This window comes from Megalopta genalis, chromosome 3 (genome assembly GCF_051020955.1).
Source record: "Megalopta genalis isolate 19385.01 chromosome 3, iyMegGena1_principal, whole genome shotgun sequence".
NCBI lineage: Eukaryota > Metazoa > Arthropoda > Insecta > Hymenoptera > Halictidae > Megalopta > Megalopta genalis.
The window spans coordinates 27,775,252-27,798,923 of NC_135015.1; the positions used below are offsets into that span (position 1 = coordinate 27,775,252).

At 46.8% G+C, this 23,672-nt stretch overlaps 1 protein-coding gene and 1 long non-coding RNA gene across 5 annotated transcripts in view; both read right to left on the reverse strand.

The window, feature by feature from the left end:
• Positions 1–23,672, reverse strand: part of Kdm3 (Lysine demethylase 3) — a 577,918-nt gene that overhangs the window by 216,350 nt on the left and 337,896 nt on the right. For all 4 annotated transcript variants that reach the window (XM_033473464.2, XM_033473465.2, XM_033473466.2 and 1 more), the window contains exon 8: positions 10,367–12,584. In XM_033473464.2, coding sequence (XP_033329355.2) covers positions 10,367–12,584 — 2,218 coding nt within the window. The remainder of the gene's footprint in view (positions 1–10,366; positions 12,585–23,672) is intronic.
• LOC143259195 (uncharacterized) lies at positions 2,990–3,516 on the reverse strand. The gene is made up of 2 exons (XR_013033037.1): positions 3,312–3,516; positions 2,990–3,241 (listed from the first exon to the last, which is right to left on the reverse strand). It is a non-coding gene; the product is annotated as an uncharacterized LOC143259195 (long non-coding RNA).

Below are 23,672 nucleotides of genomic sequence, written 5' to 3' on the forward strand. Positions count from 1 at the left end.
TGCTGGGTTAGACTTTTTCTCCTGCGATCCAGAGATTTTTAAGCGTTCGCCAGCCAGGCTGTGATCAACAACTTTCAATTTTACTTCTAGTTATTTTTCTCTTTTATTTTCTGCGTCATCACCAATTGTAACATAATTCTATATTTCCAATTTTCTGTACTCCACGGGCCAAATTGAACGACATTCATTTACTTATTTATTTATTTCACTGATAAATGGGCCATGTACTCCAAGAGCCTTGGCTCATTTCTCAGTAAAATAAATAAACAAATGAATGAATGTTGTTCAATTTTTCGAAAGTGTTTACATTTTCATATCTTCTCCCACCATTTTCATCGAAAATGCACAAAATCCGCAGTCTGATCATAATATATGCGTCAAAAACATTCGCAGAGTGATGTCAGAAATCGTAAAAAAACAAAGTCAGAAACTAGGTCGATAGTTCCAGCATTAATACTAAACCTACCAAGCAGTAATACTAACTGACGAAATTATTCGTACAGATTTGAAAGTTCATTTTTGTGCCGCGTGTTCCACGTTTCACTGCAAATTCGTCAAAACGCACGAATTTTGATTTGACAGAATTCTATTAGCACGCTCCGTGTCACGTGACCGCCTGCAGTGCACGCTTACATATTTGTTTAACGCTCCGAGGGGGATGTACTTTGTAACACGTTCGAGACCGACGATACGTTTCCACTGAAAGAATGAGACCGAGCGACGAGTCTGGTTCCAGTAAAACGTCGAGTAAAAACGACTCGGAACGCGTCAAAGAAAATACGCGAATACGAGATCTTTAACTCTGTCGAGCGAAAGTGTTAAGGTGCGTGCAGATTCCAACCGATCGACGCATCGAAAGATGCTAGTAAATTCGACGCAACGTTAACACTAAACCTACCAAGCAGTAATATTAACCGGCACGTACTGCTTCGCAAAAGTGAGAAGACCGAATTTATTTGGAATTTGTAAAGTTTTCGTTATAAAACTTGCTCCAATAATATAACTTATTCAAGCGTTTTCCACGAAAGGGTCTCGGAACTTCGCAGAATTGCAAAATAAGAAAGGCGGTCGCTTCGACCGCGTTTAGTGTTAAATTCGCTGTAATACCTTGGTAAATAGATCGCAGATTTTCAAGCACGATAAAACTGTTCCGCAACCTTTTCGTAAAATCAAGATGGCCAATTAAGAGCATCTTAATTCCTGGGACAAGTTTATTAGAACCGAAGTACTGAATTCGTCTAAGAGATTCGTCCTTTTTGCCAAAAAATCGTCTGTCGTTCCACCGCGAACCGTACGCTAATTGGAAGTCGCGGCGGGGATAGCGATCGCTAAAATAAGATCGCAAAACGTGCTGGACACGGGAGGAGCTCCGAAAGGAAACCCGGCTAGATTGAAAGAGCATCCGCCAGCAGCTGTAATCGGGCCGCTATTCGACGTAACCACGGACAACTCGGTCGGTGTACCGCGTGTTCTCTGCTTTCACGGTGGCGTATAATCTGTTACACCGGATCCAGAACGGCGAGTGGCTCCGCGAGCGAGCACCGATAGCTAATTACGGTCGCAGAGAAAGGAGCGAGCAAGACGGAGAGAGAACGGGACCACGGACCGATAGATAAACAGCGGAGCGAGCGAGCGAGCGAGAGAGAGAGAGAGAGAGAGAGAGAGATGTACAGATGAATAGAGAGAGATCGAGAGCGAAAGAGAGAGAGGGAGAGAGGGAGTGATAGAGATGTACAGATGAATAGAGAGAGATCGAGAGCGAAAGAGAGAGAGTGAGAGGGAGTGATAGAGATGTACAGATAAATAGAGAGAGATCGAGAGAGAAAGAGAGAGAGAGTGAGAGGGAGTGATAGAGATGTACAGATAAATAGAGAGAGATCGAGAGAGAAAGAGAGAGAGAGAGGGGGGGAGTGATAGAGATGTGCAGATAAATAGAGAGAGATCGAGAGAGAAAGAGAGAGAGAGAGGGGGGGAGTGATAGAGATGTACAGATAAATAGAGAGAGATCGAGAGAGAAAGAGAGAGAGGGGGGGAGAGAGTGAATGATAGAGATGTACAGATGAATAGAGAGAGATCGAGAGAGAAAGAGAGAGAGAGAGGGGGGGAGAGGTGGATCGGTCGTCCAGCAGACAGATTTTGCACGCATGTGCGTGACGAGCGTGTAAACTGTCGGCGGTGATGGACGTGTGCCACGTGAACCGCATAATGAGTGGCGATCATTGGCTGACCGTTCGCCCACTCGGCCTTTGAACGCGGCGTCCCCCCGTGAGAGACGATAACGCGATGACCTCGAGATAAATTGGTCATCCGCGGCGGTGTTCAATGACACCCCGACCCGGCCCGACGAAAGAAGAAAGTCTGCGTGCCGCGGCTGCCAATTGGTTGCGCAATGAATTCGTTCGAAATGTCAAAGAGGTAAAAGGACAGGCCGCGAGGCAGCTCAATGAACGTCCTCCCGGCCCCCGTTACCGGGGCCCCTCTCTTATCGAGCCTTATCGGCGCTTATCGCCGAGAGACTCGGCCGTCTACGTTCACCAAAACGATGTCACAAGAAGACAGATTAGCCGGACGAGCGGCTAAATCAATCCGAGATTGGCGGCTACTAGCCTTATCGCGGGCCCGAACGATTCCCGGGCTGCTCGGGATCGCCGGCTATAACTCTTTGACCAATTAGCTTCCGCGACCTCTCTGGAAAGTGGCCACCTACAATGTGCCGCGAAATGTCAGCGAGGCAGAGACGGCTAACGAAGCATAATAGTGCACACTTCGTTGTATAAATTATTGCATTTTATTCCGTTCCATTTCATTTTCTTATTTTATTTTATTTGACCTATTTTATTTTATTTTATTTGAACTATTTTATTTTAGTTTACTTGATCTATTTTACTTTATTTGAACTATTTTATTTTAGTTTACTTGATCTATTTTACTTTATTTGAACTATATTATTTTAGTTTACTTGATCTATTTTATTTGATTTTATTTGACCTATTTTATTTTATTTTATTTTATTTTATTTTATTTTATTTGAAAGACCTATTTTATATTATTTTACTTGACCTACTTTATTTTATTTTATTTGGAGACCTATTTTATTTTATTTTACTTGACCTATTTTATTTTATTTTATTTGACCTGTTTCATTTTATTTTATTCTATTTGACCTATTTTATTTTATTTTATTTGACCTGTTTCATTTTATTTTATTCTATTTGACCTATTTTATTTTATTTTATTTGACCTATTTTATTTTATTTTATATTTGACCTATTTTATTTTACTTTATTATATTGTATTTTATTTTATTTGACCTATTTAATTTAATTTAATTTAATTTTGTTTTATTTTATTGTGTGCCATTTGATGTTTCACGAAGATGGACGACCTCGGCCAGCTTCGACAAGCAGCACGCGAATCGGAACGGCGAACAGTGGCTGTATAAGAGAAGCAGGAGGAGGAGGATCGCTGTCAGAAAATCATGGTCGAGCACCGCGAGAGAAACGTTTTTTTCTCAGGAAGAAGGTGAGACCGAGACCGGGACAAGGTCGCAGCCGAGCAATAAAACGTATCGATCATTCGCATTTGTTTTGCTCGCCGGCGGAGTGACTAAACAATTTTTACAGCTTCCTATCGAGCATTCCTGGCAGTCCTTTCCCTCCGTACCGGTTACCGAACGATCTTGGACGAGGTCTTCCAGCGGCGCGAGACGAACACGCAGGAGACGTCGCAGGCAGAAAAGTGCCGAGAGTCTGACCTTGTGCCCAAATGCCAGTTTCTGTTGCCACAGTCGCCGATTGCTTCTCTCTTTCTCTCTCTCTCTCTTTTTCCCTCCTCTCTCTCTCTCTCTCTCGCTCGCTCGCTCTCTGGATGTGCGCGCGGTAAGGTCGACCGGGGAGAAGAGGGAGGCTTGCATAAGCGTTAAATCGTGCTCGTTACACGGAGAGGCCACGTAATTGGACGTATTTGGAGCAGAATAACAGCGCGGCACCGCGAGCCTCGTGTTCCTTCGAGGAAAAGTCGGGAATCGCGCGGTCTTCCGGCACGGTCGTTGGTCGATCGGAACGCTGTCGGCTTCGAGACCGTGATTTTCATCGTCAACTCTGATTCGGATCGTCCGCGAAAATTTCGTCGTCAAATTTCCGGGCTGCAACGCCTGCTTTCTAAGGAAACTGCACTCTGCGCTACGACAAAATCGGCGAGCTAAATTACTGCGAGATCTGTGCACGTTGTCATTTGAGCCGTTTATTTTGAAAGTGGCATAAGTCACTTTATCGTAATGGAAAGTGGTGATTTTTTAATGTTTATACGAAATTATTTATACCGAGGAAAATATCAGTATCCTGAGATAACAAATACAAGTAAATCTTCTCGAAAGCTAGCATCCATATTTTTAAACGTGTTCAAACGCAAACCCTTGAATATATCGACTTAAAAACAAAGTGACTTATGCCACTTTCAAAATAAACGGCTCAAATGTTTCCCCTTTTTCCGAACTCCATCTATTCAATTCCACTGTAAACGCAAAAAATCCGCGGTCCACCGATCATCGTCATAATATCGTCGCATAATTCGGTGCGCGATCGGCGCAAAAACGCTGACAAAAAAAAAGTCAATCGCGCGGTAACGAGAGCCGCAGCCGAAAGATAGCAATTAACGTGCACCCGACGCCGATGATTATCGTAATTATTAATGCATAATCGGCCGGCGGTTCTCGAACAGAACGGCCCAGCGGGGTAAACGGCAGCGAGCCAGGCGGCCATAACTAGATCGACAACAGCGGCAGACCTTTAATTAGGTATTCCACGGAACAGAGGAGCGTTAATAGAGCCTTGGGCCTCGCAAAGGGCCTAGGTATCGTGCGGTCGGCCGCGATTACGTGGTTCCAGGAGGCCTGCTGAATTTCACGCGTCGATCGAACGAACACGCTCGGTTCGAGTCGATCGATCGGCCGGCCGGCCGGCCCTGTGCTCGCGACGATTAAGATCGGCTCTCGCGGAGCTCGGCCGACACGGCAGCCGTGCTTCCATTTCGCACGAAAATCAGCGAGACCGTCGGCGAAAGCTCGCGGAGAGCACCGCGAGTCCCAGAAGCAACACGAACATCTCGCCGGTTAATGAAGATTTCGCGTGACATCGGGGAATACCCGGCGGCCAATCGGCTCGGGATCTGTGCCGCGGACGCGATCGATTTTTCGTACGTGTTCCGCGGATCTCGCGGGATACGTTGCCCAAGGATAAAGCAATTCCAACGGCGCGAATGTTTTGCCAAGGGAGCGCGTATTTCGCGGGCTCTCTTCGAGCGAAGAAACTTTGGAAACTTTGTGAAACTTCGCGGGGACAATGCGGTAATTATTTTTTCGCTCGTGCGCGATTCCGGAGGATGGAGAACGCGGAATTGTGTTCTTTTTTTACTATGGGAGATCTAGCTTTCGAGGATCGTGATTAGATTTGAACTGGATTTGACGCACTTGCGACGAAAATGTGTCGGCGCTGTTTAGAGCAGCGGTCTGATTCAAAGCGTTCGAGAAAAAATGTCAACGTGTTGTAGTAAATTATCTGAAATTTTCGCTGAGTTTGTGAACAAAAATGGATAATTTGGGAAGAGAGATACGATTCTTCGAGCTCGTTTTTATTATTATTATTATTATCTATTTCTTATTTACTATTATTATCATATTATATTATTTTTGATATTATTATCTATTTATTATTTACTATTATTATAATATTATTATTATTATTATTATTATTATTATCTATTTATTATTTACTATTACTATTATATTATTTTTATTATTAGTATCTATATATTATTTACTATTATTATCATATTATATTATTTTTATTATTATCTATATATTATTTACTATTATTATTACATTATATTATTTTTATTATTATTTACTATTTATTATCTATTACATTATTGTTCTTATAGTCGCAACTATAAAAACGAGCAGCGAGGCTCGAATAAAATCGCACTTCCTCTTCCCAAAATTGCCTATTTTTGTTTACAAATTGGTCAACAATTGGAGAGAATTTACTGCAGTTTGAACTTATTAAACTCATTATGGGAAGAAATCAAGGTTAAATTTGGTTTCCGTTCCTTGCAATCGACGCGAACAATTTTTATTCTCCATCAAAGACTGCGATTTACTGGGAGCTCAATTTTCAGCGAGCAAACATAAACAATTAATGCTTCGGTATGCCCTCGCTGTCAATTCCAACGCCATAAAATTAAGAATGGGCCTTTTCCATTTGCGAAGATCTATTCAACATCGATTAAACTACGTTCAGTACCTCGGCGCTTCTGTCCAAAAAACGAGCCCTTTCAGAACCGATCAGCTGACGAACAAAAAATATCCTTGCGTTCCAAACGAACCTCTCTAAACGCGCGCGGAATTCCACGGTCCAACGAGTCGTCGCGATCGCGAAGAAAAATCGCGGAGTCGCCGCGTCGGCCTCGAAAATCGGGAACCAACGAGCGCGTTGCAATTTACCGACGTCCGTCGTTAACGGAACGACACAGCGTCGTCGGAAACGCGGCCGTGGTAGGGCCGGCACGGTTTCCCCGGTTGAAACGAACGAACGCGCGAATTCGGCCGCTGAGAATCGCGGCCGTCCTCGGCCGGTTCGCGGAATGCCGCGATTTTTCTGTCTTCGCGTGCAAATAAACGCGTCCGCGCGTGGCCGGTTTATTTTCGCCGCGGCGATCACGCCGGCAAATAAACGGGTTCCGAGGACTGTTCAATACCAATGTCGCGGCGGGTGAGGAGCGTGCGAGCGTAACCGGACGCGCGCCGGTGCATCGCGGGCCCCGAACCGATCCCGGCCCTGCTGCTATCTCGCACCTCGTCGATGAAACAGCCGCGTCCGGCGCGCGAACAGACGCGGGTTACTTCGCCGGGCCGTTCCCGAGAGCCGCGGCCGAGCCTTCGGTAACCTTTTAGGCACGACGCGCCACTATAGTGGCTTTCGCGGATGCCATCTCTCTGAACGACGCGCCACTATAGTGGCTTTCGCGGATGCCATCTCTCTGAACGACGCGCCACTATAGTGGCTTTCGCGGATGTCATTTCTCTGAAGGACGCGCCACTATAGTGGCTTTCGCGGATGTCATTTCTCTGAAGGACGCGCCACTATAGTGGCTTTCGCGGATGTCATTTCTCTGAACGACGCGCCACTATAGTGGCTTTCGCGGATGCCATCTCTCTGAACGACGCGCCACAATAGTGGCTTTCGCGGATGTCATCTCTCTGAACGACACGCCACTATAGTGGCTTATACTCTAATAGCTCACTCGGTCATCGTTTGAATCAAACAATCGTCTTCATATGCATTTTTTCACAGTTCTTTTGTCTTCACATCGATTTCCAATATACAGACTTATCTTACCAATATAACTGTTAACAATATAACTGTATCTTAACAATATACAGACAGAATATACAGACACTCTGTACAGTACATATATCAGACTCTGCCGTCCAGAGAAATAGCCTCGCGCAGAATTCAGTCGTAGCTAAAAGGTTAATCTCGAAATAAGATCGAGCCCGTTCCCGAATCCGCGGAAACGCGCTCGGAGAAACGGAAAGCCGCGGGTGTCGGGCGTCCTTCGGCTAGGTCATCCCTCGGCAGGTTCATCAGCACCGGTGTGGGCTTCGTAGGTGGTTAAGAAGCTTATTTATACCTAGAAGCGGCCTGTTCCGGGTCATTGGTTCGCCGAGGGGCGAGGAAGAGGGAGTGCGCAGCGCCGGCCGGCCAGCCTCGTCTATCGCAATAATCCGACGGAAGTTCGAGGCTCGCAGCTGGCGCCCGGAAACGCACGCAGACGCAGGTACACGCGCGGCTGCGTCCTGTTAGCCGGTTTTTCGTCTCAGTCTCCACCTTCTTACGGCCGGCAGTCACGCGAGAGCAAACAAAGAGGCTCGGGCTCGGGCTCGGGCTCGGGCCGAGCGAGGAACGCTACGCTGCACGCAGCTGCCCGAGGTGTTCGATGCTCCGATGGCATTCCGTTTCCTCGGACCGAGCCGCACGCAAGGTGCTCGCCTCCAACCGCTATTATGCACACTCGTATTCTTTCAGCCAGCGAACGTTCGCATGTAAATCGGCTGCTTTCTTCTCGGTGCCGACGCCCTCCGCGCTTTTGGGCCCTTGAACCCGCCGGTGGGACTGGAGCATCGAGTCGTCGCGTCGAATTACAGTAATGTCTCCCTTACCGACGCTCAGACTGTCCACGAAAATGGACAATTTAGGTCAGAGAAGATACAATTGTTCGATCCTTGCGGATCATTTTTATAGTTACGGATTGTCGACAACTATAAGAAACGAGCTGCAAGGCTCGAACAATCGTGTCGCATCTTCCTAAATTGTCCATTTTTGTGGACAATCTGAGCGTCGGTAAGGGAGACATTACTGTACGCAGAGAACGACGCGCGTCGTATCGGGTTATTAACGCGTTGACTCTTTGAGGCACGGTGGGATTTAAGATGTTGCATGTTTTTGATGTGCGGCAATGCATTGTGGGACGCTTTTAAACCCATTTGGAAATATTGCAATAGATGCAGCCGCATTCATGGGCTCATGAGGCACGATGGGACTATTTGAGTCCCATTCTATAGCAACAAATTGAAGTGAATTGAATTATTGTTTTTTTTTTGTTCTTATATTATTTGATTCCTTTGTTAATAAGAATATACCGATCTTGTTTAATTTAAATGTAATATATTTGTATCATATATTATATAATATTATATTTATTATTATTATTATATTATATATATTTTTATTATATATTATATAATATTATATATATTATTATTATATTATATATTTTATCATATAGATGATATGATATAATATAATATATATTAATAAATAAATATATATAAATATAAATAAATAATATTATATATTATATATATTATATATTAAATATATATAAATAAAACTTCTGTGCAACATGGGTCTATCTTATTCTCTAAAATCCTCTGCCCCAAAGAGTTAAGCGCGGCGTCATCCCCCTGGGATTGGCATTGGCACTTTTCGTTTGGGCAGTGTTAGTCCTCTTGGACTAATAGTCTACTTTTCATTTGAGCGGCGTCAGTTTCTAGGCACTGACAGTGAACCTATCGTTCAGACGGCATCGGCGCATGGGACCGGTATTATCAAGGTTAAAGATAATGCCGGCTTGCCGCCTCAATAGAAAGCTCAGCAAAATTGGCTCCGCGCTTAAACGGAGCTTGTGCGGAGCTTCGATGCTTTTACGGCATCGTACAGTCGTCGATGTCGGTTGTATCGGTCTCGATTCTTGAAATAGAGACCCGAAAAAGTTTGTCGCAAGGAATATCGGTTTTCGCTTATATCGTTGTGATTGGTTTCGGTTCCGAGGAACCGATATTATATTGGTTCCATAACTGTTGTTTCTCAGTTCTGTCTGACGCACGAAAATATCCGGTGCCCGAAGTCGCAGTCTGTCGGTAATAAAAAAGTACAACAGAGATACTGTCATCCGAGCACTTATTTTTACAATATTTGGGTTTACAATATAATTTAGGTGTCCCAAAAAGTCTCGGAATCCGGAAATAGGAGGTTCCCAAGGTCATTCGAAGCAACTTTTTCCTTTACAAAAATTGTCTCCAAGGCATCGTTAACGAGTTATTAACGAAAAAACAGTGGCCAATGGGAGGCGAGCTTGGCTGGCGCGTGGCGGCGGAGCCAATGAGCGGAACTGGACTTCCCCCACTCATTCGCTCGGCCACCACGCGCCAGCCGAGCTCGTCTCTCATTGGTCACCGTGTTCCGTTAATAACTCGTGAACGAAGCCGCGGATTGCATTTTCGCTAAGGAAAAAGTTACTTCGAATGACCCGAGGAACCTCCCATTTCCAAATTGCAAGACATTTTTAGGACACCCTGTATACTGCTATCCACACGTTCCATTATCTAACCATTGCATTATTTCAGATCTAGTTGAGAACTCGAATGAAATTTTTAGACAATAGAATGTTTTGTTGTCAGAACATCACAAAAATAAACGTTCAGCTAAGAGAGACTGCACTCGCAAAAAAACGCGATCGTATCGCACGCATTAATCTCATCCCGGCATAGAATCCTTGTTTTTAATGCCTCAAGAAGATACAATGTATTCGTTACGTGAGACAGAATTACGGGAACGAAACGCATTTACTGTAATCCAGAACAGAAAGAGAACAGTTATGGAACGAGACCGGAGAGTTTCGTACCGGCCTCGAGCGAGCCTCCGAGTTCCGGAGGATCGACTGAGAATGACCAAACAAGAATAAGAGGAAAAACGAGGTACGATAGAAGAGAAGAAAGACAAATAACAAGAGATTCGTCGAGACTCACCGCAGCATCCTCTCCCTCTCGATCAGCTCCTCGGGATTCGGTTGCGCGGGTCCCAGAAGCGCGTGCGACAGGGGCGGGTACCTGGGCGACCTCCATAGCATCTCGGACGCGACCGCCGGATGATGATGTCCCGGTGGAGCTCCGCTCTGATAGGCCCCGGGCGGCGCGGTGGCCGCGGCCGCGGCGGCGGCTGCGGCCGCGGCTGCCGCGGAGCTCGGGCCTGCGGCGGGCGGCGGCGGCTGCGGATGCGCCATCAGCAAGGAGGTGTGCTGGACGCTCTGCACGTGCCAGACTCGGGCCGGCGTGGCGGCCGCGGTTGGTATCGAAGAGGTGGTTGTCTCGTCGACGCTGAGAGCGGAGCTCCTGCTGCCGCTCCTCTCGTCGCCGGAGCCGGCGCTCCTCAGGGAGCTTACCCCGCTGTCGGAGCCGCTGTCCCCATAGGTTCCGGTCGCGGCGGCGCCGCCAGCCGCGGGCCCGACGCCTCGGATGCCGACGGCCGTTGGCACTCCGGCGAGCACACCAGTCCCAGGTATACCGGCCCCGGCCTCCACTTCCATGAGGCCGGCCTCATCGCCGCCCCTCCCAGCGTGAGACTGCTGTTGCACCTCGAGGAGGCTCGACGGTGGGAGCTGGTGGTGATGCTGGTGGTGCTGATGGGGGCTGCTGGCTACCCGATGCTGGTGATGGAGCTGCTGCTGTTGCTGTTGTTGCTGTTGCTGCTGCTGCTGCTGCTGCTGCTGTTGCTGTTGCACGTGGTGGTGGATCACCGGGCTGCTCGAGTAACGTTGCTGCTGGTGATGGTGCTGCTGCGGCGGCTGCTGGTGATGGTGCTGATGATACTGCTGCAGATGATGGTGATGGTGTCCAGCGATCGGCGGTGGCGGCTTGTTCAGTTTCTCGGCTAGGATGACGGGACTCTCGTTGTGACGGTTCCGGTCCTGCTCCCGCTGCTGCTCCAGGAGCAGGCTCTGCCTGCCAGAGCCGCCGCCGCCGCTGCCACTAAGCGGACTCAGCCTCTCCAGCACGGAGCCTGAGTCCTGACTGCTCGACTCCAGCAGCTCGACGACCGATTCGACGCTGGCCGCCCTCGCGCCGCTTACGCTGCCCACGCTATCCTCCGTGCCTAGCTCGGTGGTCAGCTCGGTCCTCCTCGAGCCTCTGTCCTCGTCCTCCTCGTCCTGTTCCTGTTCGCGTTCCCGCTCCCGTTCCCGCTCCCGTTCCCGCTCCTGCTCTTCCGGCTCCGGGTCCTGCTCCGGCTCCTCCTCGTCCTCCTCCCGCGGCTCCTCTTCTTCCTCCTCGACGCCCTTCGCCTTCGGCTCGGCTGCTGCAGGCTTCAGCAGCGCGGCGTCGGCATCGAGGAGGACGCTGCTCGCTTTGTCACCGACCAACGACGGCTCGGCCAGCGACGAGCCATTCACGAACACCTGATCCTTGCCGGCGGTCCTCCCCCGGTCCTCCTTTTCCGAGTGATCCGGCTGCTGTTTCCGCTCGGCGACTGCCAAGCCCCCGGGGTCCGCTTTGTCCGGAGGTGGAGGCTCCGGTTCCCTGTCCCGTTCTCTCGACTGGCTCTCCTCGTCCTCCTCGAGCTTCTCCGGCTCTCTCTCCGGCTCGACCCGCTTCCGAACGTCCTCCCCCGGCTCCTCCTGGTCCGACGACGCGGCCTCCTCGCAGTTACCCTTCCCCTTCCGCTCGGACCTAAGCTTCCTACCGATCGGGCTTGTCCTGAGTCTCTTGGTCAGAGGGTCGCAGTGGTCCTGGTCCTCGTCCTGCTCCTCCTGCGCCCGACGCTCCTCGACTCTGGCGTTGCCCAAGCGCTCCTCTTTCTCGCAGGACTTCGCCGATGTCCTCGAGACGCTGCTCTCCTGCTGCTGATGCTGTTGCTGATGCTGCTGCTGCTGCTGCTGCTCCTGCGGCTCCGCTCTCGCTTCCTGGACGGCCGGCCTCGGTCTTCGCCGCACCGGGCGCTGCGACCCGGTCTCGACCGGGCTTTTCACCGCGGTGCCGCGCTTGCGGAGCTTCGACGCGCTGCTCGAAGCACTGTTCGCCTCCTCCAATACCGTCCGCGGTATTCGGTTGCTCGGCCGGCTCGACTGCGGGCCCTTGTTCTCCCGGTCCTCCTGCCGCGTCGACAGACCGGTCTCCGCGTCCTTCTCTAGCCTGTCGCGACTCGCGCCCTCGCTCACGCGTCTACGGCGGCTGTTCCGCGCGCTGTTCTTCTCTGGAAAAAGGAACGACACGAACGATTAGAAGATACCTCGCTCGCGTCTTCTTCGACGACGGGTTGTACAACGGTGTGCCCGTTCGGCCGAGGTCGAAGGAGCGCGATTCGCGCGCTGTTTCCACGCGGCAAGCAATTACGGGAGAGATCGCTCTGCGAGAACGGTTCGAATGTCCGGCCGACCGCGAAAGAGATTTCGTCGCGGAACGATCGCAGCGCGTTCCGCGATTTCACCGTGAGAACGAACGGCCCAGGTTTTCCAGGGTCACGTCAACATCGAATCACCGTCGTCCGGCGTGTAATCACGGTTATCGATCACGCAGGCTAGACGCACTCTATGCGGCGTAACCGGCGGCCCGTCGGCGTAGCCTTGTTCAACCTTGTCGATTAAGGTCGATCGATTCAGCGTAGCCGGCCGCCGAGCCGAGCCACCACGCCGCCGCCCGTTTATCACCGCCGCCGGCAATTATGCTGGAGATTCGCTAATCTCTTTGATGCACCCGCGCAGCCTGCCGCATAATTCGACGCGACGCGGCGCGCCGCGACGCGACCCGACCTTTGGAAAAGGTGTTGCGCGATGCGCCCCTCGCCGCGGACGCGACGCGAGAACTATGCGGGCAACGAGTCGAGCTTGGCCCCGTTGCGACGGGAATTCCAGCTGGCCTGAATTCGACGCTCTACGTGATTCATCCGGGTATCGTCGCGAGGTAGTCGAAATGATCTAGGTGGACGAGAATAGTTCATCTTCAGTGATCCGATTTTAATGCGTATTAAACGTGAGTCTTTTTATTGTTTTTGTGAATTCGGGTGATGGTTACATTTTGAAAAGCATTTTCGTTCAGCTGATCTTCTTCTTGTATCTTCCGAGCAAAGATTCGAGGCATTTAATCCAGTTTTAAAAGAGTTTTAAGCCACGTCCGCGTATAATTTTGCTCCGCGCTGTACCGCTGTTAAAATTATGCATTTAAATACGAGCATTAATTCCCTGCCGAGCTTTGAATCTGATTAGTCACTGGGATTTGTAGTTACAAGCTGTTAAGCACGATCGTTGGGCTGTTTCTTTAAATTGGAATAAAATTCTCTTGTATTTCTGTGATTTTTTAACACGTTCAGCGTCGATAATCGAGCACTAAAATTTTATTTGATTAAGTAAATCGAAACTAGAGAGTTAATATTTATCACAGCGGGTGATATTAGAATCCTTTCGCATCCGAAACGTTCTGATCAAATTCGGTTTGTTCGAATATATAATACAGTTTGTCCCATAATTATATTAACACTAAACCTACCGAGCACTAAAAGCGACGAATTTCTGTTGCTCTGTAAGAACGATAAAACCGAGTCTATTTAGACTTCCCATAATTTTTATTACAACGAATACTCGGACTGTGGAATTCATTTAATAATTTCCTATGAAAAAGTCTCTGTAATTTCAGCAATTTTAAAATACAAAATGTAAAACCGGTCATTATGACCGGCTTGGTCGGTTTAGCGTTAATACCCGGAATAATTCGCCCGGGTGATTCCTGAGATCATTTGAAGTAACTTTTTCCTTTGCGAAAATGCAATCCGCGGCTTCGTTTGGTAGTTATTAACGAAAAACAGTGACCAATGAGGGACGGGCTCGCCTGGCGCTAGGACGGTCAAGCCAACTGGGCTTCGCGCGCTCGTTGGCTGGGCCGCCGTCCACCAGTTGAGCTGACCTCTCATTGGTCTGCGTTTTTCGTTAATAACTCGTTAACGGCGCCTCGGAGAAAATTTGTGTAAAGGAAAAAGTTACTTCAATTGACCCGAGGAATCATAAAACGAATTTTCAGAATTCGTCAAAAATTAGTGTCACGGCGCTCGACGCATTTAAATAAATATAGGCAGGCAATAAATGCAAATTCTCTTTTTCTTCGAGTAAACGATTACAATCGAAACGATTCTAATCGCTTTAACCGCAAAGAAAGATAATGGTAAGGCCAACGGATTAATAGACTTCTCGACTTCTTAACAGAAACGAATTAAGATCGTAACGTTTCAGAGAGATATTATACCCGTCCAGCCAGAGCCTGAAAAAAATTGTTTGCTCCATGGAAATTCGCGGTAAAAGCTCGCGACTCCGATAAACGATTTCCACTTTGGTAAGTTTCCGAGCCGCGTCGGAGACTTTCTCCGACGGATACGGTCTAAACGGACGAAGATTTGCGGGCCGTCCGCGTTTGCCCGGGGGAGCCGGTGAGGCGACGCGCGCGCGGCAAACAAGACATGAAAGTTTATTTTTCCAATTTGCCGCGGTCTCTCGGCGAAAATACCCCGGCGATAAAACTTTCGAATTATCGATCGGGGCACGCGACCAAGAAGCGGCGCTAATCCGGCGGGCGCGCACATAGTTCTCGGGAACCGACCTTCGTGATGCGCATTGCGCCGACGCTGGTCGCTTTCATCTCCTTGACCTCGATCAGTCTCGCCAGCTCTAATATTCAATAGGGGGCGAACGTTGCATCCCGGGAATTGGTGTTCGGCCGGCGTTTCGCGCCGGTCCATATAGGCGGTTCAAGGGTCTCCGATTAATCCGCTATGAACACGGTAGTAATACGGGAATAATTTATGGCGCCGCGAGGAGTAACGGCGGAGGAGAGGACGAGAGAGAGAGAGAGTCAGTCATTAGCCAATAAAATCACCGCAAAATTCCAGCCGCGCATGGGAACCCGGCAACTTCACGAGCAAATCGTTTTCGCTGGAATCTGGGAAACCGAGCTGCTCGCCTGCTATCTGCAGCGGCGCACTCTTTTCTTTTCAGCCAATCGCCGCCGCCGATTGGTCCTCGTACAAGAAGCTTGCGCATTCCAGTTAACCCGTTGGCCCACGATTTCTTTCCCCGCGACGTTAATTATAACTTTGTCGTTAATGCACGCCGGTGGACAAGTTTATATGACACCGTGGAAATTGTTGGTTCACGTAATTTGATGTTATAGTTCTGTGGAAATACGTTTCATCGGATCAAGAGAGTTTATTTTTTAATAACAGCTTATCTTATCTAGCTTATCTTTTGAAGGGATCTCTTGAAGGGATTATCGCCTTCTGGATATTTTCCTTCTTTCTCGCGCCTGTTTCTTTTCGTTTTTAGTGAAATTTCATTGAAATTCTCTCCTTTTTGCCATTTTTTGAAGGATTTCTATTTTGTTCTCTTCGGTTCAAGATTTGCCACGTTGCATGCTTTCTGTTTTAATGTCTTTTTTTATAACATTTGCTATGTTATGATGATTTATACTAACGAAATGTACAAACAAACATGTTTAAACATCAACAAATTTAATCATGTGCAAATTATTTTGGAACGTGGTATAATCAATCACATTCAGCGGCGACTGAGAGACACCACTCGACTGCAAAGGGTTAAAACACGTCTCGTCCACCAATTTGTCACTTTTCACAAGCGCTTGTAATTTGTCGCTTGTCCTAATCGCTTGGAATTCGCCGCTATCCTTGAGCGCTTGGAATTCGTCGCTTTTCTTAACCCTTTGCCCTCGAGTGGCGACCCCAAGGCGCCATTAAAGACTGTTACGTCGCGTCTCGAAATAATTTCATTAATCAAATTTGCTTATATTTAAAGAGCTGTTGAAAGCGTAACTGTTTGCACGGTTCAAAATATTCAATTTCGCACGCATAAAATGGAAAAACCGTGATCCGGAAAAACTATTTTAAATTCCAATTATTTTATTTATTTCGTACTATTTTAAATCTGGCTTCGAGTGCAAAGGGTTAAAACACGTCTCGTCCACCAATTTGTCACTTTTCACAAGCGCTTGTTATTTTGTTGCTTGCCCTAATCGCTTGGAATCCGCCGCTATCCTTGAGCGCTTGGAATTCGTCGCTTTTCTTAACCCTTTGCCCTCGAGTAGCGACCCCGGGGCGCCATTAAACACTTACATCGCGTCTCGAAATAATTTCATTAATCAAATTTGCTTATACTTAAAGAGCTGTTGGTCCGGAAGAACTATTTTAAATTGCAATTATTTTATTTATTTCGTACTATTTTCAATCCGGCTTCGAGTGCAAAGGGTTAAGTACTCGGGGGATTAAACACTGTGAACCGCGATTTCCCGGCTGAGGAAGCGTGGTCCGGGAATTTTTGCGAGTCGCTAAGTCGGTTTTAGCGTGGCTCGATTGCGGCCAGGGTGAGAAGAGAGTTCGACGAGGTTCGTCGGAGGAAATCGGTCGTTGGTCGCCTCGTCAGCTGTATCAAAGGGGCGCGGAGGTCGACGGCGATGGTCGTTTTACGGGTAAATTAGAGAGTCGCCGCGCGGCTTGGCATGGGGCCTGCGAGTCTCGGAAGAAGAACAAGAAGAAGAAGAAGAAGAGAGCGGGAAGGAGGTCTCTGGCGGCTGGCCAACGCTTTTATTTTTACACCGGGACCCCGGTGTCGTTCTCGGCTCTCGGGCCGAGCCCGCGTCCTCACCCCCGCCGGCGATCGCCATTTTCCCCCGCTTTCGCACGAAAATCTCCGACGGCCCGTTGAAAATAAGTTTATCAACAAACGCGCCCGCGGGAGATCCTCGTTGCAGGGTGCTACGGCAGAAATAGAGCGGCTCGAAAATAACCGTGCAAGAGGAGAGCCTCGGCGAGCTCTCGATCTCCCCTCTCTCTCTCTCTCTCTCTCTCACTCTTTTTCTCACTCTTTCTCTTCCTCGCTCTTTCTCGTCTTCATTCACCGGCTATCGTTCCTCGCCGCTCTCTCGTAGATCTCACGAAAATCGTTTTCCGTTTCGCGCGAATTGTAAACCTTCCCCCGACGGATTTCTCTATTTAGCCGGACGTTTTACGGGCCGAATTCCGCAAACTTCGCCGCAGACGCGCTCCTTGAACCCCGAACCTGCGAGCTTTTTTACGAGCAATAAAGAGCCGGGCTCCCATCCGGAGGCTGCGGAATGTCATTCCACCGGTTTCAAAACGGCTCGGTTAATTATTCCGTGCGTTTGTTGTTCCCGAGCAGTGTGACTCACCGGCTCGCGGATCTTTCGCGTGAATATAGATCGTTCCATTGGGTCGACGGGAAAGTAATTTCGGTGTTTCGATGTGAAAATGTAACTCAATTTTTTCTGCACGAGAAATTAACTTTGACACGTTGAACGCCGCGTCACCCATGTCTGGGTGACGGCTATGTTTTCGCAGTCTTGTGCTAATAAATTGTACTCTTATGTTTAAATTCGTTCTTAAAATATTGTAACATTTTATTAGTTACGATGGAATTCGTTGGAACATTGTAAACATGATTGGAGCGACTCTGGACACTCAGGAAGATACGTTATAGTCTTTTGTATATTTTTCTTGCTCCGTGGCGCCGGGAGAAACTCTACCGATGCTTGCCTTTGTGAAAATAAAAAAGTCAAATGTGTCGAAATTGTTGATTTTTGCAGTTCTTGTTAAAATTGACAGCGAACTATCGGTTGTAAAAACAAAACTACATGGAATTTGTTTCCATAGTAACGTAAACGTGTCGATTACCAGAGCTGAAGACGAAAAAATTATGATCCTAACAGAAGAATGACAATGCATGCATAACTCAATCTGTTACAAATCGTATCAATTAATACAATCGTATCTCATGTCCCCAAATTGTCCATTTTTGTGGACAATCTGAGCGTTAATTACTGTATTGGGTTGGCAGGAAAGTAATTTCGGTATTTCAATGTGAAATAAAATTCAATTTTTTCTATAGAAAAAAGCGGTCCCGGCGCTTTCTTGCCTTTATGAAAATAAAAAAGTGAAATCTGTCGAAAATGTTCACTTTTTTCGCTTCATGTTAAAATTGACAGCAAACTATCAGTTGTAAAAAGAAAACTACAGTAATGTCTCCCTAACTGACGCTCAGATTGTGCAAAAAAATAGACAATTCGGGAAGTGGAGATACGATTATTCGAGCCTTGCGGTTCGTTTTCATAATTGTTGGCAATTCGTAACTATAGAAACCAATCGCAAGGCTCTCGAATAATCGTATCTCCACTTCCCAAATTGTCCATTTCTGTGGATACATTACTTTTCAAACGTGATACAATAAAGTCTCCCTAATTGGCGCTTAGATTGTGCACAAAAATGGACAGTTTAAGAAGAGGAGATGCGATTGTTGACAATCGGTAACTATAAAAAGGAGCCGCGAGCCTCGAACAATCGCATCTCCTCTTCCCAAATTGTCCATTTCTGTGTATAATTTCAGCGTCAATTAAAGAGACATTACTGTACACGGAATTTGTTTCTATAGTAACCTAAACGTGTCGACTACCAAATCTGAAGACAAAAAAATTACAACCTTAACAAAAGAACGGCAATACAAATATAACGTTATCCATGAATGGAAACCGAAATTACTTTCTTGCCAACTCAATAGATTGGAAATAGAGCGTCTAATTTAAGCGTCTAATTTATGCCGGCCGACCGAATCCCTCGTCTTCCCTGCTCGATAAAAAGCGGGAAGTCGGCGCTCCACGGGTGTCTGTCTGGTGCGAAAGAAGCCACGCGATACCTGCGCGCGACATTCGGATTTCGACAAAGCGTTTAAATGACCGGCAAACTCGGCCAGCCGTGGCTAATTCCATCCCTGCGGGACCCGGGTCACGATGAATCGATATCCATCGGCGTAGGGGTTGCTTTGTCCGCAGCGACAAAGACCCTGTCTATGTGCCTGTTTTCCTGAACTCTACCCTTCCGAAATGGCACCCCGGCGTCTATAAGTAACGTCACGTAATGGATATTATGTATCGGTGGCGCGTAACGCGGCGCAAGTTTGTTGTTCGATGAAAATACCGGGCAACTGCGGCACGGAAAAATGCGAGAGCTCTCGTTCGATAATTCCGGCAGCGGAGAAATTTCTGTCCCTTTGTGAAAACACGCTTCTTCCCTTTCGCGCGTATGTATTCCGTGTACAAATCTGCTTCGTTAGAAATTGTTAGAATAGTTTAGTTTAGTCGTTAGAATAGTTCAGAAATTGCCTTTCGTTGATCTCGGTAATTTGTAAGCATACTGAAAAGTTGATCGAAATCGGTTAATTCAGGATGAAGCGATTTTTAAAGAGAGATAGAAAGTCGTGAGATTTCTAAAAACTACAGATTTCCTACAGTTTTTGATCAGAAGTGTCGAAAATCGTGACGAAACTGCAATCTCTGCGATCTTCAATTTATTTTAACCCATAAAAACATCAACCGAAAAGCATTTTTCAAATTATTGCTACAGGCTCACATAAAAATAGTTATAAACATGAGAGTCTTTTTATACATCTTTAGTCATTCTAAGCAATAGCAAAATTGAAACAAAGCATTCCAATGATTATACAGGGTGTGCCTCAAATGTCTCGCAATCTGAAAGTGGCCGATTCCTCGGGTCATTTGAAGCAACTCTTTCCTTTACAAAATTTTTCTCCGAGGCTCTATTAACGAGTTATTAACGAAAAACAGTGGCCAATGAGAGGCGAGCTTAGCTGACGCGAGGCGACCGAGCCAATGAGCGGAACTGGGCTTCGTGCACTGGTTGGCTGGGCCGCCTCGCGTCAGCCGTACTCGATTCTTATTGGTCACTGTTTTTCGTTAATAACTCGTCAACGGTGTCTCGGAGAAAATTTTTGTAAAGGAAGAAGTTACTTCAAATGATCTGTGGAACCCGCCATTTCCGGATTGCGAGACATTTTTGGGACACCCTGTACACATAATAGATTAGTCCCTTTATCATCTAAAAAAAAATCCCATCATTCAGTCCAATCTGAAAAAAAGATTATTGCAATTTTAAAAGCCGTTCGAACGTTTTCGGTTAATCCTCGCAAATACCCGGATATAGGGGACAGAGTTTTCCCCGCGCCCTGCGAGTGGTTTGAAAAATCGTTGCGCGGAAGGAAACCTGTGGAAATTGTACGAAAAGCTCGCCGGAAAATCGAGGCCGTTCGCGACCGGTAGGAGAGAATTTCGCGGGACGAAAGCAAAGTGCGCAACTCGAAACGCAAATAAAAATTCCGGCGAGATGAAAATTCATAACTCGCCGACGACGCCGTTTCTTTCCTCCTCTTTCCTCTTTCCTGTCGGCCGGTGAAAATCTCCGACCGCGTAATCCCCTCGCCTTTCAATATTCTAACACGGCCCCCGGAGCCGACCTTCCTCCAGGAATCCGCTTACCATCCCCGGGAAATTCGTTGCCCGGATTATCCTGTTCCTCCCGTCGTTCTGTCTCTGCGAACATTGGAATTAAACGCGGAAATCCGTCTGGCCTGGAATCTTGGAAATGGCGTCGTCGTCGTCGTCGTCGTCCTCCTGGACACAGCCGGCCGAGTCACCCTCCCTATCGCCCACCGCCGTCGCCGGATAAACGCGTTCGATTTCTCGTTCGACCGTTTATCAGACCGCCGAGCCGCGGACCGGGCTTCCGGCCCTTCGATTTCGATAAACGCGCGCGGCCAACTTCCATCCTAATCGAAAAGCAAACTCGGTCGAACAGGATTCCGTGTTTCTTTCGCAAAGGACGCCCCTCCCCTCTCCTGGATCCACGAGGGTGGAGGACTTGAGTCTTCGATTCGTGGACAGAGACAGTAATGGGCAGATTTCAAATGGCAATCTATCTAATCTAACCGATTTTTAACTATTTTGCCTGAATGAAAATTTAAAAAACACGTTCCTTAGATCTTGGTTATTTATACGTGTACTGAAAATTTCATCGAAATCATCTAAACAAAGAGAAATTTAATTCTAAAGTTTAGTTCAATTCTTAGTTTAATTTTATAATTTAATTCTTAGTTTCATTTAATAATTTAATTCTTAATTTAATTCTTAGTTTCATTTAATAATTTAATTCTTAATTTAAATCTTAGTTTAATTCTTAATTTAATTTAATAATTTAATTCTTAGTTTAATTCTTAGTTTAATTCTTAGATTAATTTAATAATTTAATAATTTAATTCTTAGTTCAATTTAATAATTTAATTCTTACCTTAATTCTTAGTTTCATTTAATAATTTAATTCTTAGTTCAATTCTTAATTCAATTTAGCTCAATGTAGTTAGTTCAATCCTAAAAAAATCAATGCGTTTTAAAAGTCGCCCAAGTATTAACGCAGAGTCACCGCATGCAAAACATAAAATGTAACACACGCACATTTCCCAATAAAATTACGAAGCACCCGTTCGAAGCATCGCACACTCGATGACCTAATAATTTCCCGGGATAATTTCCGGAAATTCGTGCTCGCATCCGAAAGCGTCGAGAGCACGGTCACGGATCGGTGTTTCCGATGCGTGGCGACCCGTTTTCGCGAGCAAACAAACAAACGAACGATCCGCGCGCAGCAGAGATTTTCGCGGCGTCGACACGGCCGACCAGTTATGGTAACGCGGCGGGTCCTCCAACAGTGTTCCGTTTCCTCCTGAGCGCGATACAATTTCATCCGCGAGCTCGATCGTTCTCTCCTAACGAACGCGCCCGCAACAACGAGGGAGCTCCGCTGTTCCCTGTTTTCCCCGATTCCTTTTTTTTCCTCGCTCTTTCTCTCTCTCTCTCTCTCTCTCTTTCTGTCTCTCTCTCTTTCTCTCTTTTTCTGTCTCTCTTTCTCTCTCTCTCTCTCTCTCTCTCTTTCTGTCTCTCTCTCTTTCTGTCTCTCTCTCTTTTTCTGTCTCTCTCTCTCTCTCTCTCTCTCTCTCTTTCTGTCTCTCTCTCCCGGTTCCCGAACAATAATCGTCTGGACGTCGTTCCCTGTCCCTGTCGACGGCGCTCTCGGCGGCGCGCGTTGCCCAGAAATAATGGGCCGGGCGAATTAAAATGTAAAGCAAAGCACGTCGGCGCTGTTCAATTACGCGGAGCGTAATGCATGCGGACCGAGCCAGGACAGGAGGACAAACCGCAGTCGCCAGGAAACGCGGAGCGTCGAGAGTTTGCAAACGCGCCCATCCTCGCGTTACATGCGCCCATGTATTCTGGATACATAGAGAGAGAGAGCGAGAGCGAGAGCGAGAGGGGGAGGGAGAGAGAAAGGGACGAGGTCCGCGCATCGGATAAACGCACCCCACGTATGCAACGCCGCGCCGTTGCCCGCTTGAGTGCTTCTCCCCCTCCGGGTAATAACAGTAAATCCTGAGTAATAAATCCCTCTCCCCTGGCCCCCCGCCTCCTCCACCTGTCCGTTCCTCTCTCCTCAGTCTCTCCTACTATTTCGATGCCGTTCCTAAACCCTCGCGTTCCTCGTTTATCCTTACAATCACTGGGATCGCTCTCCTATGTCTTCCAAACTGAGGACCCAATTTTTTCTCCGGACCCTCGCCACCCTCGCCACCCTCGCTCTCTCGATCATTTTATAGAGATTCGCCCGTTCAGACCTTCGGCATTCGCGTCGCGATCGATGCGCGCGCAGATCGGCGTTTTATATTTTTATATTTTTATTATCGCGCGCCGATGATCGCGAGATTAATCGGCGCGTCTCTAACGTTTGAGACAATTTCACGAGAAATGGTAAACATTGAAATATTTGCGCAAGTAGATGCTATTTGGAAAGGCTATTTCGTTTAATGCTTGAGTGATATAGGGTTTGGAAATGCTTCTTCGTTAAATGTTTCAATCGCGAGGGAATATTATTTGTTACTTACGCTTGGGTTCGAAGATGGAAAATAATTACCTGGAAATTTATTTTAAATTTTTAGGTTTTAATAAGGAAATTTTAGAACTGAACGTATATTTCGAAGCTGTTACTTGTTATCTTCTATTCGAATAAATATTTCTTGCAAGTATTTCTGAACGCACGTGTATATGATTGTATGTTTCGTTGTGTTGTAGCACGTGCTACTATGGAAAGCTAAAAGACAAAAAGCTCTTATTTGCAATACTATTAGTGCAATATCATTATTGTAAATACTATTGTTGCAATACTATTATTGTAAATACTGTTCTGTAAAATATTACTATTTAATGAAATATTATTCTCCTACATTTTAATGAAATACATACTCATTTCAAGATACTATTTCTATATGTAACTATACACATGAGAGAGTAAAATGATTTACATTTTATTTATTATTTTATATTTACCATTTTTCCCCTGAGATCATTTGAAGTAACTTTTTCCTTGGCGAAAATGCAA